We start from the raw sequence: 19908 nt of genomic DNA, 5'->3' as shown, positions 1-19908 counted from the left end.
CGCAGTGATTTGCTTGTGATCTGAGAACAGCAATATTTGTAAATGTGGCCATAATTGAACCATGTCGAGTGCTGAATTTTGTCTGAATTCATAATTTTATTTTGAACTTTTTGTATATGATTTGTCTGCTTATTTCAGTACGTATTTCTTTACAATAGTGAAATCATTTGTGTGTGTGTGTGCGTGTGTAAGCTATTGATACATTGTATTCACGAGGGGGGTGGGTTATGTTTAATGTACAGTTGGTATTTGGGTCAAATAAAATAAAATGGTGGATTGAATAAAACCAATGACATCATGCTTCTTTTTTTGGGTTGGTAAGCTTAAGCCCGACCCGGCAACCTACCTCAAACCCTATTGGTCCGACAGTCATTAGACCAACAACCTACCTCAAACCCTATTGGTCTGACAGTCATTAGACCGGCAACCTACCTCAAACCCTATTGGTCCGACAGTCATTAGACCGACAACCTACCTCAAACCCTATTGGTCCGACAGTCATTAGACCGACAACCTACCTCTCAAACCCTATTGGTCCGACAACCTACCTCAAACCCTATTGGTCCGACAATCATTAGACCGACAACCTACCTCAAACCCGATTGGTCTGACAGTCATTAGACCCGACAACCTACCTCAAACCCTATTGGTCCGACAATCATTAGACCGACAACCTACCTCAAACCCGATTGGTCTGACAGTCATTAGACCCGACAACCTACCTCAAACCCTATTGGTCCGACAGTCATTAGACCGACAACCTACCTCAAACCCTAACCTAACCATAACCGCACCACGGGCGCCACGCATGTTCGAGCGCTAGTCCGACCGTTGTTCCCGCATGTCGGATCACTGCTCCGTCGGAATTACCATCGTATCACAGTTATTCGACCCATTTAGGCCGACGTCAAAATAAATAAAAGTTTTCTAAATCCAGACAGTGTTCTGAAATACCTATGTTTCTGTATCAGCGGTGCTCAATATTTCATGTCAAGGACCCCAAAAATTATATGTAATTGGCCACGACCCCCATCTGAAAATATGTTGTTCCAGGAAACCCTCAGAAGCAAAGATTTGAGTCAAAAGCGTTCGCTCTGAAAGAATATGCATTAAAAGATTTGTACCGCATTTTCATGATTTCTCATAAATAGCAGACGTACAAGTTCATAGCGCGGCACTCGGTAAATGAGATTTAGCCTACTAGGACACAAAAAGAGAGTTCTGCCGGAAGTGTCAGGCCGGAACATCCGTCAGACGTATTTACCCCGGAAGTGTCAACGTCAATTCTTGGGCGATAATTCCACCAAAATCCCACTACTTCCATTAAACTGGCTAGGTCTTGCCCAGCGTGCTTCCTTCCAGACTTCTAAGGGTATTTTCTCCTTGATTTAAAATTAACACATAACATTTTCAATATTCTTTTTAAAATATAAACAGATATTTTATTTTCATTTCAACAATATAACAATGACTTAAACATGCAACAACATTCAACAATGAATTTAACATTATATACATTAGCATGGGATCTCTCTACAAAAGGTTTTAACATGAGAAAACTAAAGAGTAACAGTTTGGGGCTGGGCAATTAACTGAACATATATCCAAAACCTACAGTATATTTGGAACCAATAACAGACTTAATAAGACAAATCAAAAGCACTTCGTTTCTATGATTCTACCTCAAGGAGGCGCATTCTTTTGGCCACGGCCTCCTCTCCAAATTTGTCCTGGAGTTGTTCGCGGACCACGAGGTCACCCGACCGCAGGAAATTGTCGTCGAGGCCGGTCCAGCGACTCCAAAAAGGTCCCAGGACAGACGAGGGAGCCAAGAGAAGAGACCAGGCAACAGACAGGTCCTCGCTGGCCTGCAGCAGAGCCTTAGTTAAGCCCCTCAACTCCTGCAAGAGAGAGGACACAGGAGAGAGAGAGAGAGAGAGAGACAGGGAGAGGAAAAAGATATGAGAGAAAAGTTACATTTATTTAGTAGAATTCATACGAAAAGCAGACTCAATGTGCTTCAACCCATTTGGACCTGAGGATGATTCTACAAATGTGTTCTAAATCCTGACAGATCCACAATCCACTCTCAAACAATTTCATGTCAAGGACCCCTAGAATTATATGTATTTGGCCGCCGACCCCCACCTGAAAATATGTTGTTCCAGGGACCCCTCCCAGTAGCAAAGATTTGAGTTAAAAACGTTCGCTCTGATAGAATATATATATTAAAAAAATTGTGCCACATTTTTCAAAAATAGCAGACCTACATGTTCATAGCACGGCACTCTGTGCCACACTAAGCTTGTAGATATGCTATTTTTCAACAGCTAAAGCATAACACCAAAACAACAAAAGGGGTTCCCACCCAGAATGGGTAAAATAAAACATGTCAATGATGGAGGAAAATAATGTAATTATATATAATTAAAACATTAGAATAAGAATGAATTACAATAAAAGGAACAGTAAAACAAAATAAATAACTACCGGTATACACTTCAAACCTAGCTAAAAAGACAGAAGTTTCTTCAAGTGGCATAGAAGTCCATAGAGTGGGGCCATGGTGACTGAAATCACCATATCATGATTTAGCTTTATTTAGGTTTTAGTTTTAGAGGAAAAAGGTTGAGCACCATTGATATAGAAACATGGGTTTTTCAGAAAACTGTCATGATTTAGAAGACATTTTGTAGAATCGTTCTCAGGTCTAAATAATAGATTTACTTTGAAGAGAAGATAAAATAAGAGTGATTTCAAACTTTCTGGTTTTAGTTCAAACTCTAGTATTATGAACAAGTTTATAGGTTTGTGTAACACCTAATTGTCAGTCCAGCAAAGAGTGCATTACAATAAACTAGTCTACTAGAAATAAAAGCATGTTGTGATGTTGTCTATTGTCAGACTCGGCTTTGTTTGTGTTAATCTAAAGTATGTGATAAAAAGAGAAAGAGTGACTCCTGTCAGCTTACTGTATACCTATCCCTCTATGAAGAATAAATAAATGCAAAAACCACACAATAAATATCTTAAAAAAGAACTGGAAAAAGGGGGGGGAAAGGTGACTTTGAGAGCTGTACAACTGCACATAAATTGGACAAGTTACTCATGACAAGGCACTTAAAGCTTAGCATCGGATTGAACTTTAGTGGACCAAGAATCGCCCTGAGGGACTCCAAATGGAACATTTTTGAAAAAGTGTCTTGAAAGTGTTAAAATGTTTAATAATTTAGAATTACGAAAAAGTGTCTTTTTCAACGCTGGTGATGTAATGACGTGTTTGAGGTCTGTGGGAAAGATTCCAGGGGTAAGTATAGTGAGGCATTAACAAGAACCAAGACATCATCAGCTAAAAAGACTTGTAATGATTGTTGTGGGCATTGGGTCAAGAGCAGAGGTTGCAGAGCAACTGCTGCAACACTTGGTTCCCTGGTTGACGCCGGTCAACTAAGTATATAAGGTTTGACGGGTTAAAATAAATGAATGTCTTAACATCTATCAAATAAAAATAATTACTCAATATTTTTTAATACACAAAAGATACATTTTTATTTTTGAAATATTTCAACATCCAAAGGTTCATAAACACTTCTCTCAATTGAAATAATTGTCTCCACCAGGCCGAAGGCATGTGGGGAGAGTATGTTTTGCACTCCGTCCGTCCGTGTGTGTGTCCGTCCGTCCGTCCTTGTGTCCGTGAACAGCTAATCTCGGCCACCGTTAACCCGGTCGATGCCATATTTTGCACACACACTCCCTGGATGCCAACGATGAACCTCTGCCCCAAACTTTCCAGAACAGCCTGTTATAGCGCCACCAGGAGGCCGCTTTGTGCAAAACAAGTTTTTGCACAGTACACCTACAGATTTTGTCCAAACATCACGCAAATTGGTACACAGTCTCTCTAGAGCCATTCAAGGGAAACCGGTCTTTCAGATTTCCAGAACGGCCTGTTATAGCGCCACCAGGAGGCCGCTTTGTGCAAAACAAGTTTTTGCACAGTACACCTACAGATTTTGTCCAAACATCACGCAAATTGGTACACAGTCTCTCTAGAGCCATTCAACGAAACCGGTCTTTCAGATTTCTCAGACTCCATCCTGATTGGTTAAGATTGGCTTCCAAAGTTCACAGGAGTGCTCAGTTTCAAACAAAATGCTGCAAATCATGAACACATCGCGTGATTTCCGTGAAATTGTGCACCCACATTCCCACTAGGCAGAGGACGAAATGCCACATGAACAATTTCAACTCAGCCTCAAGGTGGCGCTATAACTGCCCGAAAAGTGTTTTTACCTCTAACTGCACGGATCTGTGGATAACTTTGTATGCCAACTCCCTAGAGGCCAAGGAAAAACCTTTGCCTGGAATTCTTCACATCTGCTCATCCTGGTGGAGACCTGTGCCCAGTAGGGCACTTTTTCTAGTTGATTCTGTCCTTGTCGCAAAGTAAATTTAAGTTTTAGCATGTTTTGAACACATTTTTAACAAGGTTTTTTTTTTTTTTTTTAACAAATTCCATCCCATATCAACAACTGTTTGAAACTACAAAGCAGCGGGATGGGAAATCATGGCCGGAAGTGCATTTCAGTGAGGACTGCAGCAGCTGACGGTGAAAGGTGGCATCACTCTGAACTGAAAGGCCTATTGATGAGCCACAAGGCACCAAGTGGACCGGCAACAGGTTTGAAACTACATAACGGTACAACCATATAACATTACCTATTGTAAAAACAAGGTACCGCACATTAACACTAGATTGGCTTGCCTCCCATCATTCTACCTCAAGGAAGAGCATTCTTTTGGCCACGGCCTCCGCCCCATATTTGTCTTGGAGTCGTTCGTGGACCACGGGGTCTTCCGAGCGCAGCAGGTTGTCGTCCGGGCGAGTCCAAACGGGTCCCGGGACGGAGGAGGGAGTCATGAGGAGGGACCGGGCCACCGCGAAATCTCCACTGGCCCTCAGCAGAGCCCTGGTCACACTCTGTAAGTCCTGCAAGAGGCCGAGGGGCAGAGTGAGTGAAACATGTGAAGAACAACGTGAAATAAGCAGCAGTCAATATGATGAATCAATTTAGACCCGAAAACGATTCTATAAATTTCTTCTAAATACTGACATTTTTCTGAAAACCCCATGTTTCTATGTCAGTGGTGCTCAACCTTTTTCATGAAAATTGGCCTCCATCTGAAAATATGTTGTTCCAGGGACCCCCCCCCCCCAGAAGCAAAGATTTGAGTTAAAACGTTCGCTCTGAAAGAATATACCGGTATATATTCAAGGATTAGCGCCACATTTTTATGATTTTTCAAAAATAGCAGACCTAGATCTGCTATTTTTCAATAACTAAAGTATAACATAATGCTTAAAACACCAAATGGTGTTCCCGCCTAGAATGGGTTAAAGAAATCAAATCAAAGGGACCACAAACTGCTCCCTCCGACCCAGTGCTGGGACCAGTGAACCAGAATGTAAAAGCCAGACTTGTCATAAACAACAACAACACAACACAACAACTGTCACCTTATCAGTCTGCTTCATCAGCGCCTTCATCCGCTGGATGTCCTCTCCCAGCTGGGTCTGAGTGAGCGACACCACGGCCTCCTTCCTTTTCTGCTGAGGAAGAGAAGGAGGAGGGCAGGAGGAGGAGGACGTCCCCGTGTTGTTGTTGTCCACAACCGACTGAGAGCGAGCGTCCTGGGATTCACCGTCAAATATGAAGAGGTGGGCCTTGGACAGCGTGGACTCAGAGGTGGGAGGAGGGTCGCTGGGCAGCGGGGCCACAGCCCCCACCCCGGGACAGGCAGCCTCCTCTGGGGGCTGACCCTCCTTCTCCTGGAGGGTGGTGGTGGGTCCCGGTCCAGCCCCCACCCCGGGACAGGCAGCCTTCTCCGGGGGAGGCTGACCCTCCTTCTCCTGGAGGGTGGTGGTGGGTCCCGGTCCAGCCCCCACCCCGGGACAGGCAGCCTTCTCCGGGGGCTGACCCTCCTTCTCCTGGAGGGTGGTGGTGGGTCCCGGTCCAGCCCCCACCCCGGGACAGGCAGCCTTCTCCGGGGGCTGACCCTCCTTCTCCTGGAGGGTGGTGGTGGGTCCCGGTCCTCCGGGGAGGTTAGGTCTCTCCCGTACTTCCCCAATGACACTCGTGTCTTCTGGACTCTGGTCGTCGTCACTAGACTGGGGAGACACAGGAACAAAAACAGCTAACACCAAATACAAAACGGAAAGGAAAATAATTCAGCCTATTTTCAGCCTGCAACCAAGTGTAAAATGACTTATACTGGATCTCTTGTCCACTAGTCCCTAACATTTTAGTCTAGTTTTTATTTGTTGACAAAATTGTCAGTATATTTAGTCTTAGTTTTAGTCATAGTAGCTTAGTTTCCATTTAGTTTTCATCAGTGGAAAAAGGTAGTTGACGAGCATTTTTCATCATAAGTGTAAGTGCCGGTGTCACTTGGTTCTTTCATGTCATGTCTTTACTTTGAAGTTTGTGATTTTCTTTGTTTATTTGTGTTTTATTTTGACACTTCCTGTATGCTTAGGGTACTTTTATTGTGAAACTTCCGGTTAGGGCGCATATATAGCTGAAGCCTGTTGGCTTCACTCACCTCAGAGATACACTTAGCCAGAGTGACACAGTGAGACACAGCATGCTTGAAGCAGCAGAGCCACATGGTATGAGATTTGTTTGTTTGCAACTTCATGTTTACCCAGTTTTGTAGATTCAGTATATAATGTAAAGCCGTTTATATTGTTTACAGTGCCTGCTTTTGCTGTGTCCGATGTGCCAAGTATCGGTTATCCCAAGATTGTTGGTATGAAGTTCAAGGTGGCTCCCCTCGATTAGCGGAGCGAGGTATATGATTTGTTTCTTCGTTTGTTCCGTTTTGGGTTTCATTCATGATTTACTTTAGGTCTAATTCATTGGGGCTTGATGGTTCATTTTGTTTGGTATATTTGGTTAAGGACTTATGGTAAATTTTTGGTATTTTATTGGTCTTCTCTTGAAATGATTGAGTTATTGTATCACTGCATAATTGACCATAACTTAACCATTTTATTGTACTATTGAAAGTGATAAATGTAATGCACAGATTTTATTGTTGAAAAATGTCATGATTGTAATGGTATTTATATTCTATTTTTATAGTTTTCACGGTGTACCAGTGATCTTCTTCTGTGCTGAAGACAAATAAACTACACCCGTTGAGACCATCCACTTGATTATTTCACAATTCGAGAGCGCTTACAGTGAAAACTCGACGCTGGATGCACAGCAGCTCAACGTCGACACCTACATCTCATGTACAGCCACCCTGCTTCTTCAAGTCACCAGCCCATAGTCACAAGTTTGTCATTGTCACACCACAGTAACCTATGCAGTGAGAGGACTTCTAACAGGTAGCCTCCATCTCCTCTTGGACTGAAGCAAGGACAGGTTGCAAAACCGACAATAAAAAAATCTAATAAATTATAAAATGGATAAAAAGGAAACAAAAGTGCATTTTCTGATGTACTTGATGTCAAATCAGATGTCAACTTTGTAAAGTTACTGTAAAACCCAGACTAAAACCCCAAAGTATAAGTGAGCAAACGGCATATACCCAAACAAATGTCAAGCCCAGATAAGATCGCAGCCAATATGCAGCAGCGGATGAGTTATGAAGAGACTGCAGCTAAAATAACAAACTTCAAAGTGAAGACATGACTGAAGTTAAAAGAACCAAGTGACGCCGGCACTTACAAAAAGTTTGTCGACGAAAACAACACTGCATTAGAGAGATTATCAGTATAAATTACCTCAAACTCCTTTGAAGCCATCTCCAGGATGCCCAGCTTTCTCTTTCTCTTTCCTCCTGCCTGTCGCTCTGTCACGGAAGAACGGAACAGCAGAGCAGAATTGTTAGTCAATCCGTGGCATCCGTTTCTGTTACATTACATGTGTCCGTAGTGTGGCCTAAAGAGTGTCAGTGAGTGTGTGCCTGGGGGTAATTACTTCCAGGTGCCGCTTGTATACCCGCTGATTGCTGGGTGCCAATCGTCAGCCCTATTGCTTCCCATGATTGGTTGGGGGTTTTCTACTTACCGGTAATAAGGGCACCAAACCAAAAACACCTGAGGACTTTGGCAGTACTTTGTTGTAGAATTGGCCATATTCAGACCGCAGCCAGCAAGGTGCTAGGTGATAATTCCCATAGACAGGCCATTCATCCAAACAGAAAAGTCTTCTCTAATTATATTAAACTACGTCAAAATCACCAACATTGCAGCTGTAGGGAAAGCTTGAATTATCCTCTTTCAAGTATTTGTTTAATAAAAATCCACCGTAGATATGTTATGAGCTACTTCCTGTATTCTGCAATTCCTTGCAGATGATTATTAATATCAGAGTATGGATGCTCTCGTTATCAGTAAAGCAACCTCCTGCTGCATTCAAAACAGATGGTACGCATGGGCCGCTGAGTGATGTTCAACGAGCGCTTCCAAACTCCAACACTTAAAAAAGAATCACAAGCAAGGAATTTGACAGGAAGTATCTCATAAAATGTCTACGGTGGATTTTTATGAAACAAACACTTGAAAGATTGAAAGAGGATAATTCAAGCTTTCCCTACAGCTGCAATGTTGGTGATTTTGACGTTGTTTAATATAATTAGATAGGACTTTTCAGTTTGGATGAATGGGCTGTCTATGGGAAGTATCACCTAGGTAGCACCTTACTGGCAAGATGGCTGCAGTCTGAATATGGCCAATTGTCCCCTGTGCTGGAAATAGGCGATCGCAATGCATTGCTGCATAGGCAAAAACACAGCCTTTCACAATGTGGCCATAAGCTTAGTGGGTAGAGTGGCTGTCTGGCAAACCGGAGGAAATCGGTTCTCCCACTGGTCCACCAACTATACCTGTATACATGTATATGTCAGGGGCTGCTTACTCTCTGTATGTTGTTATTCTGCTGAATCTTCTCAATACTTCACCTTGAAGAACTTTGTCAATCCATCATCTTTGGAAGATTATTTAATCTACAACAGTGCAAAGCAACACCACAGGGCTACAATCTCAATTCTCACCTGAGGCTGACGCCATCGCACCACTCTCTCCTCTGGGTTGGTCCGTGGATGTTCCATTCTGAACAGCGTCCTGGTCCGTGGATGTGTGTTTCTGGGGAGTGGATGTGTCTTTCGGTTTCTGGGGAGTGGATGTGTCTTTCGGTTTCTGGGGAGTGGATGTGTCTTTCTGCTTCTGGGGAGTGGATGTGTCTTTCGGTTTCTGGGGAGTGGATGTGTCTTTCTGCTTCTGGGGAGAGTATGTGTCTTTCTGTTTCTGGGGAGTGGATGTGTCTTTCTGGGGAGAGGATGTGTCTTTCTGCTTCTGGGGAGTGGATGTGTCTTTCCGTTTCTGGGGAGTGGATGTGTCTTTCTGGGGAGAGGATGTGTCTTTCTGCTTCTGGGGAGTGGATGTGTCTTTCTGCTTCTGGGGAGTGGATGTGTCTTTCGGTTTCTGGGGAGTGGATGTGTCTTTCTGGGGAGAGTATGTGTCTTTCTGCTTCTGGGGAGAGTATGTGTCTTTCTGTTTCTGGGGAGTGGAAGTGTCTTTTGGGGGAGGGAGCTTGTCTGTTGATTTGGGTTTCTTAGATGGTGGAGGTGACGCCGACGTGGCCCTTTCCAGGGCAGGAGGAGGGAGCGACGACCTGGACATTCTTGAAAGAACGACCATTGGTCCCTTCAGCCCGTCGAGCGCAAGCTGCCGGAGTACCGATGGAGGTAGAGGCTGGGCCGATGCGGTGGAGGAGGCTGCTGCCGGCTGCTTCTCCAGTTGCGGAGGAGCCGGGGTGCCGGCTGGTGCAGACTCCGCTGGCGAAGAGTCGTCTTGTATGAGTATGATCTCCGGTTGGGCTGCATTGGTTACGTCCATCGCCTCGGAATCTGACTCATGAGAGCTCTCAGAAGGTGCTTGGCGGTCTGCCTGTAGAACATTAGAAATGCCCTGCTTGCTTAGTTCAGTGAGTTACAAAACACGTGTATTGGGCTGTCAATTATCAAGGAAAGCATACATAACTCAATAGTTTTTTCCATCATGTATGTATGTATGCATGCATGCATACATACATACATGCATACATACATTTATGCATGTGTATGTGTGTATATACAGTGCCTTCGGAAAGTATTCACACCCCTTCACTTTTACCACATTTTGTTTTATTATAGCCTCATTTCAAAATGGATTAAATTCGTTTTTTCCTCATCAATCTACACACAATACCCCATAATGATGAAGTGAAAAGTGTTTTCAAATATTTTGTTAATTTATTAAAAATAAGAAACTGGAAAAACACATGTACATAAGTATTCACACTCTTGACTTAGTACTAAGTTGAGGCACCTTTGGCAGCAATTTCAGCCTTAATACTTTTTGGGAATGATCCTACAAGCTTGGCACACTTGAATTTGGGGTATTTTCCCCCTTCTTCTCTGCAGATCCTCTCAAGCTCTGTAAGGTTAGACGGGGGACTTGAACCCCATTGAGCATCTCTGGAAGGACCTGAAAATAGCTGTTCAGCGACGCTCCCCGTCTAACCTGACAGAGCTTGAGAGGATCTGCAGAGAAGAAGGGGGAAAATACCCCAAATTCAAGTGTGCCAAGCTTGTAGGATCATTCCCAAAACGTATTAAGGCTGTAATTGCTGCCAAAGGTGCCTCAACTTAGTACTAAGTCAAGAGTGTGAATACTTATGTACATGTGTTTTTCCAGTTTCTTATTTTTAATAAATTAACAAAATATTTGAAAACTTTTTTCACTTCATCATTATGGGGTATTGTGTGTAGATTGATGAGGAAAAAAACGAATTTAATCTATTTTGAAATAGGCTATAACAAAACAAAATGTGGTAAAAGTGAAGGGGTGTGAATACTTTCCGAAGGCACTGTATGTGTATATATATATATATATATATATATATATATATATATACACACACAGTGCAGAGTCCTGCAGATGCAATTTATTTTCGAGGGGCGCTATCCCCTTCCAATGCATGGCTTTAGAAATTATGTCATATGGCAGACAAGTCTATGGACTGGCCGAAACAAGTACGTTGGCTCGTCAGAGGTAAATAAACATGTCAAAAAGGACATTTATTGAGTGCTGGCATACCTTCTTTCTATTGATTATCCATAATAATGTATAAATGATGAATTAGGGTTTAGGACTAGAGATGTATGTGAGGGTAGGTACCCTCACATAGGGTCCCCTAGGGAACCCTCACATATTCACCCCGTGTCCCCTAGGGTAGGTACCCTCACATGTTCTCCCCGTGTCCCCTAGGATAGGTACCCTCACAAAAATCATGCAGTAATCCTGATCTCTAAACTACCTCCCCCTGGCCAGCCAGGGCGCCTGATGGAGGGGAAAGGAACTGGTCGGAATAACGTGTTCCTTCCACGCACTACTTCCAACTGGGGAAACGTGATGTTCCTTTTTACTGACACCAAGTTTAAAGTAATAATTGAGTGCACAGATGAATATCAACATGAGGCAACTGAAAAACATGAAGAATGTTATTTCAATGGTAGTGGATGGAGAGAGGATTTTTGTCCAACCACGAAACCGCAACCAATTCTCCATATGCAGACCGCGGCCATCTTACCAGATAAGATAATGGCAAGGTGCTACCTGTAGGTGCAACTTCCATTGGCAGCCCATGCATACAAACAAAAGTCCTATCTGATTGTATTAAACAACGTCAATCTCACCAACATCGCAGCTGTACGGAAAGCTTGAATTCCTCTCTTTCTATCCTTAAAGTGTTTGTTTCATAAAAATCCTCTGTAGACATGTTATGAGCTACTTTGTGTCCTTGCAGGTGATAATTTTTCCAAGTGCTGGAGTTTGGAAGTGCTCGTTAGATATCATTCAATAGCCCTGCGTACCACCTGTTATAATTAGCACATAATGCAAACTTCCATGGAAACATGGCCGCGGTCTACAAAGGCTCAATTGGTGCGAAGAGGGGCACAACCACGGGCGGGACTTGACAAAGGGTGAATTACCTCGGTCTCTGACTCGTTTGTCCTCTTCTGTTCTGGTGTTGTTTGTCGGAGAGCCAGGCACTTAAGGTAGCGGGCTTTCATGGACTGCCAGCTGTGACCCGTCACATCCTTCTTCCCCATTTCTTGCCACAGCTGATTCCCTCCTATACTCTTATGCTTGTGTTTGGCGACGTAACTCAAGATGGCAGCATCCTCCTCGGGAGTGTAGGGTAACCTGCCTTTATTTTGATTTTTTTTTTGCCAAAGAATAACAGGATTAGTTGACACATTATAACAGGGTTTGGGTTTGATTCACGGCTGTAGAGCTGATCTACACCCAGTGTTTTTGGCAGCACATTTCGATTTTTGGTTTTAGTCACATTTTAGTCACCTGGAATGTTTTAGTGTTAGTCTAGTTTTAGTCTACTAATTCTACAGTTGATTTAGTCGACTAAAATGTATTTTGGCGGGCCTCGATGCCGTCGTAATGACTGTTTTTACACTTGCTGAAAATAGCCGATCTACAAGCTCACAACGCTTGTAGTGTTGACTAAAACTAGACTAACACAAAAACATTCCAGGTGACTACAATGTGACTGAAACTAAATGAACTATTGAAGAGACCATGACTAAAACTAAAATCAAAACGTGCTGCCAAAAACAACACTGTAAAACAGAATGTATTTCTGCTGCTTACCGGTACCTCCCGAGGCAGTGCCAGAGCTATGGCGGCTGGCTTTCTTCTTGGTGGACGAGGGATCCTGCTGGCTTTCAGAGTTTACCCTGTAGTCCTCGACCTCCAGCTGCTCGTTCTTCTCTACACAATCCTCAATGAACTGGGTGGACACGTACCTATAGGCAGAGAGCAGATGGTACGTCGTACAGCAGTCAGTGGTTCCCCAGCCTGGGGTCCACCTATGCTTTCTATGGCATAGGCAGCTCCCGGCAGGATCCACTGGGAGAATCTAGACGCAGCTGCACGCCATTTCCGACTGTTGGTGTGTTTGGATTCCCATGTTTTATGCAAACAGTTCAAGCCATGACGCTGAGCTTATCACAAACACCTACCAGTGAGAAACATTTTTGGGCAGAGACTCAAACTGCTCGGGGTCTGCGAGCAGGATGGCTCCTGCCTGCTTCTGGGCACTGGTCATCATCCCTCCCCCAGCCGTGATCTGAGGCTGGAGCCGTTGCTTAGTGGGCCCTGGACGCAGGAAGAAGCGCATGGGCTCGCCCTCCAGCGTCATGAAAAGCACCGGGGAGATCTGTTTGGCCTGCCTCTTCGACATGTCTGGGACCTCTTCTTACCTGGTGGAGCGAGCATAAGGACACATTATGGGATCATCGCTGAGAGCTTTTGTAATGACATACCTTTCAAAAATTACGGCACATTCATCTTCAGGGTCAGATATAGACCGATTCCGTACCGGTTTCATGGTCGCAGCCTACGTATTTCCTGTAGGCGGACTCGACGTAGCTGCAGGGGTAAAACCCTCACCAGGCGCACCTCTTCCACTACAGTGAACGGCAGAGTGACTGATGTTAGTTTGCCTCAAACTTTACTCCTTTACCTGCTTTTTTACTAACACTAACATTGCAAAGATGCCCAGAACATCGAGATGAACCTGTGAAGTTTATGGCTGCTCCAACAGTAGTGGCAACATAACAAATAAAATAAAACGGAATGTCTAATATCCACCGCGATGGCTGAGACCAGAGCCATTGAGTAATGGTTGAGACAAAGCAGTGAAGAATCCTGCAAGATACATAATGTCAGTCTTACCCAATACCCAATCTTTCTGTTTTATGAACACAAGGCTGCTGTATTTTATACCTCATACTAGGGTTGGGTGACGATACGAATACATCGTCAATCGCGAATATACGAATCCAATCGCCGAATATTTTTATTAGGCGATTTCTCGGGACGATTTAGCCCAATTAACATGTAAAGTGTGAGCAACATGTAGTAACAGCGGCCGGGTGAAAATCCCCCGTTATAATGGTATGCTCCCAGCCTCCCACTGTCCCCGCACTCAGCACTGTCAGCAGCCAGCATCGGGCACCGGGTCACGGCACTTACGGCAGCCGCCAGCCAAAGTAAAGGCTGGGAGCTGGGAGGATGTAGCCTACATGTTGTTTAAGCTCCGGAGTCCAGACCCATGCAGTTTAATAATATACAGTCACAACAGAATGCACACTGCTGTCTCGTGTCTCATCACAATCCCAATGCGCCACCCGTGAGTGGCGGGGGGGGAAATAAAAAAAACTTTCTACTAGTGTTAGTGTATAGGCTCGGGGATCATAATAGCGCTTAGCTTAGCATTAGCTTAGCGTGTAGCCAATACTGGTGCAACCCACTGATTGAACTTCATCTCCGCCTGTAATCCAAGTTATTTTTATTGACAACGTGAACGAACCCCGACACCAGCGCTGCAAAAATAGACAGATCTACAAGCTCTCAACGCGTAGCGAACGGCACTGCAAAAAGAGGCAGGACGCGATGCCTTGAGAGCCTGTGTGGATCAGCCCGGGGCGGCCGCAGCAGCTTGTGGGCTCCGCTCCGAGCCTCCGACGTGCGGGGAGGGAAGGGAGCTAGTTACCCTGCCTGGCTGCGCTGCAGTCTGCAGAAACAGACTGATCTACAAGCTCTCAACGCCTAGCGAACGGAGCTGCGAAAACAGGCAGGACGCGGCGCCTTGAGAGCTTGTAGATCTGGCTTTTTTGCGACCTGCAGTGAGCTGTTCTCACTTTACTTTTATGACACGAATACATCGTCAATCGGCGAATATTGGTCAGACGATTGGCGGTTGAAAAAAATTGGCATATCGCCCAACCTTACCTCATACTAAGCATTTAAAGTATGAGGTATAAAGTACAGCAGCCTTGTGTTAATAAAACAGAAATATTTGGTATTGGGTAAGACTGGCGTTATGTATCTTTCACTGCTTTGTCTCAACGGCTCTGGTCTCCGCCACCGCGGTGGATATTAGACATTCCGTTTTTATTGTATTTTTATGTTGCCACTACTGTTGGAGCAGCCATAAACTACACAGGTTCATCTCGATGTTCTGGGCATCTTTGTAATGTTAGTGTTAGTAAAAAAGCAGGTAAAGGAGTAAAGTTTGAGGCAAACTAACATCAGTCACTCTGCCGTTCACTGTAGTGGAAGAGGTGCGCCTGGTGAGGGTTTTACCCCCGCAGCTACGTCGAGTCCGCCTACAGGAAATACGTAGGCTGCGACCATGAAACCGGTACGGAATCGGTCTATAGTTGAGGTGAGGTTCTTCCTTGGCCTACAGCCTACTGGGAATGTGTTGTGCATGCAAAGTGTCAAATTCACTCCGATTGGTCCAGTGGTGCCTGAGATTGGGTGTAAGCACACAATATGCCGCAAGAAACGCCTAGCCCTGGCGTCTCTTCTGGGATTTTAACCCATTTTGGGTGGGAACCCCTTTCGGTGTTTTGAGCATTATGTTAGACTTTAGCTATTGAAAAATAGCAGATCTACAAGCTCATAGCGTGGCACCGAGTGCCGCGCTACGAGCTTGTAGGTCTGCTTTTTTTTATTTATTCTGAAAATGTGGCGCAAACCTTTGAATATACTTTCAGAGCGAATGTTTTTAACTCAAATCTTTGCTTCTGGGGGGGTCCCTGGAACAACTTATAGGGGGGTCGGCGGAATATTACATATTAATTATGTGTTTCCTAATGTTGTTTAAACCAGTGTTTCATTTTCAAGTCGATGTCCCCCAAATTTATATATATTTGTCTGCGGACCCCCCATCTGAAAACATTTTATGACAGATTTGTGTTACGTTTAATAAAATATTCCACGTTTCTTCAATTGTTATTTTTAGCAGATCTACACGGTACGCCCACAACGCATCAGCTATTTTGAAATGGTCTATGTGTATTATGTTAAAGGTAAAGGGGGGAAGACTCGCCTATTTTAGGCTTGTTTTCATAGACCTGGTTGCTTTGCAAAAACCTGCCTTTCCGGCCGGACTGGCTGGGCTGGTGGAGATAATACTAGAGATGAAAGAAGTCTGTCTATAAAGGTATAGTGAAATTAAATGTTTTTCACACTTTTAGACCATATCTGTGGTCATCATATGGGCATACCTAACAATGGATGCAAAAAAGGGCAAATTCTCATTTGTGTGTTTTTATATCAAAAGTACATACAAATATTGTTTTAATTACCGTAATTTCCGGACTAAGGCGCACCTGAATATAAGCCGCACCAGCCAAATTTAGGGAAAATCCCAAATATGTACGTATACAAGCTGCACCGGACTATAAGCCGCAGGTGGCCCCCTAGTGGCCGTTACGTTAGCTCAGAGCCTTAGATGGCTCTGCGTTAGCTGTAAAAATCCATAGATTAGCCGCACCGTTGTATAAGCCGCAGGGTTCAAATCATGGGTAAAAAGTTGCGGCTTATAGTACGGAAATTACGGTACTTCCTGAAAATGAAAATGTGCTGCGTGATGACATGTCGAGGCCCACATCAATAAAGCCAATAAAAATGAAGCTCACCAGTTTGATTCCCATTGCTTCATTGTCCTCCGTTTTTAATCTCATTCAAGATGACATCCAGACAGTGTATTACTCATTTAAAACTTAATCAGCACGCTAAAATATGTATATAGGTTGTGTATAGGTTAGAAATAATGCCCTAGCTTTGCCCCACGTCTTTCTGTCACTTTGTTTACAAAACGTGACAGGAAGTCACGGACTTGGAGGCCCCATAGCCTGGGGGGATGCGACGCCCTCCGATTGGTTCAGAAACTTCAGAGCCAGCGCTTCAAGTTGAAACTTCAAAATAAAATGCCCACCATTTCCGTTTCACTACACCTTTAACGGTTGAACTGCTCGTGGCGGAACGTTCCATCAGAAGGAATCCAGCCAGCAACTGCTTCTGGCGTAATGTTCCATCTGATAAGCTTTATTATTGATATCAAACCGGATCGCTGGCTCTGAAGTTTCTGATCCAATCAGAGCGTTGCATCCCTTCAGACGATGGGACGGTAGCTATGCTATACACTGATACCACATAAGACAGGAACGCCCAAAAACGTCACATCCGTTTTTTTACCCTGGGCAGAATTTTCTATGGCTGCCAATGTTTCTTTTTCCAATCCTTAATCACATACGGACAAACATCTATGCCGATAATATCTAACTTGCGGAGGTAACGTGCTTTGTCCACGGGCAACAGATCTTTCAACGTATGGCATTGCAAATACGTTTGATAATCGCTACTCTGCGCAATATTGTTTTGGAAATGCCGCAAATTGCATTGCAGTGAACGAGAGCAAATCACAACTTTCCCTGGGGGTGGTGACTCCGCCCTGAATACGCGTTGTGGTGTCAGTCTATACGCAGGACGCATGTCAGTCAGACAGTCAGCCAGCTGTACCTGTTTACTGCTATGTGGCTTATTTCTACCCTATAATGTTTTCAGATACCTATTTTAGCGTGATGATTACTGATTTTGTTTCTGTAGTTTAAGAAGTAATTCAAATTAGATTTTTTTTATAAAAGTACACAATGAAAATGTTCCCATTGTTTGGCATCCATCGTTAGATATGGCCATATGATGACCACGGATGTGGTCTAAAAGTGTGAAAAACTTATTTTTAGTCTTTAACCCATTTTAGGCGGGAACCCCTTTTGGTGTTAGCATTACGTTATGCTTTAGCTATTTAAAAATAGCAGATCTACAGTGGCGCGCCAGAATGGAAAACTGTCAGGATGTAGAAGACATTTTTAGAATCTGATCTCAGGTCAGAATGGGTTAATGTCACCATCATGGACTGGACGCATTGCTGAATGAATGAACAAATGGGCATGTGTGTGCAAAAGCCTGACTTGACGGTATCGTTATCCAGGGGTGGAAAAGGTAGTAAAAAAATATCAACACTGCAATATATAACTACTCTCTCTGTTTACAAGTAAAAGTCCAGATTAGAATACAAAATGTACCTGATTGACAAAAGTACAGAATGTTAGGCTACTAAAAGTAAAAACTGTTTTTGATAATAGTAGATTTACAAGCTCACGTGCAGATGTGACGCATTGTGAGGATTGGCTATTTTCAAATGGCCGAAATGGGCTGAAGTGGTTACTGTATGTTTTGCAATAACAATAATCAAAATCTATTAACTAACGTTTTTTCAAATGCATGTAGTACAAAAATACATTTAATTAATTAAGTAACAATTTGAGATATTTGTACTCTTTATAGTATTTCCAATACCTTTACTTCTATTCCACTACATCTCAGAGGCAAATATTGTACTTTTACTCCACTACATCTCAGAGGCAAATATTGTACTTTTACTCCACTACATTTATTTGAAAACTTTAGTACTTTAATACTAGATTTTGATTATTACAAAACATACAGTAACCACTTCAGCCCTATATACATTTCGGCCATTTGGAAACTTGAAATGGGATATTGTGCACAGTGAGTACTTTTAGTACTTAAGTAAAATAATTGAGTACTTTTTCCCACCACTGTACTTAAGTAAATGTACTTAGTTACTTTCCACCACTGCGAAAGGGGGGCTGCCCGGGCTGCTACATTGCTAATGCTAAACTAGCTGTCTTGGCGGGCTGCATAATGCTGTCCGTGTGTTCTGGGGACATTTTTATAAAAGCATGATGGAAAGCGGTGTCGTGGCACCGTTTAAACGGTTATCAGATTTAAAAACTCACCTTTTCCCGAGGTTAAAACGGAATTATTTCTTGTTTAGATGTTTTCCCGCGGTAAAACACCAAACACTGGACAGCTTAACGTTTCCTTCTGCGCATGTATGTTGTTGTTGTCACCGTCTTCTCCAGGGTTGCCTGATTGTGTGACAGAAACAAGCAACATGACAGAATCAAGCAACCTGGTCTATGAAAACAAGCTGATTGATTGATTGAATTATTTATTAACAGTTTGCATTATTACAAACATTTCAAACACAATCAATACAAAGACTGTTAACTGTAAGTGGACGACCCAATAAAGCATTACACTTGTTTACAAGAAGGTCCACCTTCAAAGAGGGTTCATCAAAACATTTAGAGACGTTTACGGGCGGCTGTGGCTCAGGAGGTAGAGCAGGTCGTCCAATGATCCCTGGGTCGGCGGTTCGAACCCCGGCTCCTCCAGTCCACATGTCGAAGCGTCCTTGGGCAAGACACTGAACCCTACATTGCCTCCAATGAGTTGGTTGGTGTGAGCTTGCCACCATTGGTGTGTGAATGTGGGAAGTGAGGACGCTGGCGTCGACTGTTCGCCGCTTCACCTCCCAATGTATGAATGAATGAACCATTGTAAAGCGCTTTGAGCACTTGGAAAAGCGCTATAAAAATGCAATTCATTCAATTCATTATTACGTACAAATAGACACTTCAAGCCAAAGAACAGAACAGGAATTCATCATAAAGGAGGTGAAAAGGGAAAAGAAACATATACAGTGAGGGGGAAAAGGGGTGGGTGGGGGATTCCCAGCCCAAAGGAAGTAGCCTGGCTTCTTCTTGGCCAGACTCCGCCGAAGGCATTTTTTTTGCCACTTGGCAGATTCGCGTCTTTGATTGATTGTATACTGAATAGTTTATTAGACAGGAATGTATAGAGGGTATGCGCGTGACATCATCATCATCATACCCGGAAGTTATGCGGGAAGGCCTACCAAGTGGCAAAAAAACTCTTTTCTGGCCTTGACAGGCCATATACATCCAAACAGAAACGTCCTATCTGATTGCATTAAACGACGTTAAACTCACTTTACCACTCACTTTGCCACTCGATCTGCCATTCACTTTATGCATGTGCATACCCTCTATATACAGTCGATGCACCGAATATTCGTCCGCTGA

The 19908-nt window shown here is 43.6% G+C and overlaps 1 protein-coding gene across 2 annotated transcripts; it reads right to left on the bottom strand.

Moving 5' to 3' along the window:
* Positions 1-949: 949 nt before the first annotated feature.
* On the bottom strand, positions 950-18883 carry LOC310863326 (uncharacterized protein). 2 transcript variants are annotated; one of them, XM_083771576.1, is made up of 10 exons: positions 18757-18883; positions 13099-13338; positions 12728-12882; positions 12052-12269; positions 9352-9964; positions 9070-9168; positions 7799-7866; positions 5522-6172; positions 4784-4993; positions 950-1901 (listed from the first exon to the last, which is right to left on the bottom strand). In XM_083771576.1, the coding sequence occupies exons 2-10, from the start codon at positions 13317-13319 to the stop codon at positions 1671-1673; spliced, it is 2466 nt and encodes an 821-aa protein (XP_083627702.1). In that variant the 5' UTR covers positions 13320-13338; positions 18757-18883; the 3' UTR covers positions 950-1670. The 2 variants fall into 2 exon arrangements, with proteins under 2 accessions (XP_083627702.1, XP_083627703.1); XM_083771577.1 differs by lacking the exon at positions 950-1901 and having other exon boundaries at positions 4448-4993.
* Positions 18884-19908: the final 1025 nt, after the last annotated feature.

Source organism: Protomyctophum parallelum, assembly GCF_964188405.1.
Source record: "Protomyctophum parallelum genome assembly, chromosome: 8".
NCBI lineage: Eukaryota > Metazoa > Chordata > Actinopteri > Myctophiformes > Myctophidae > Protomyctophum > Protomyctophum parallelum.
Note: the sequence above shows the minus strand (reverse complement) of the source record. Positions and strands in the feature narration are given on the sequence as shown.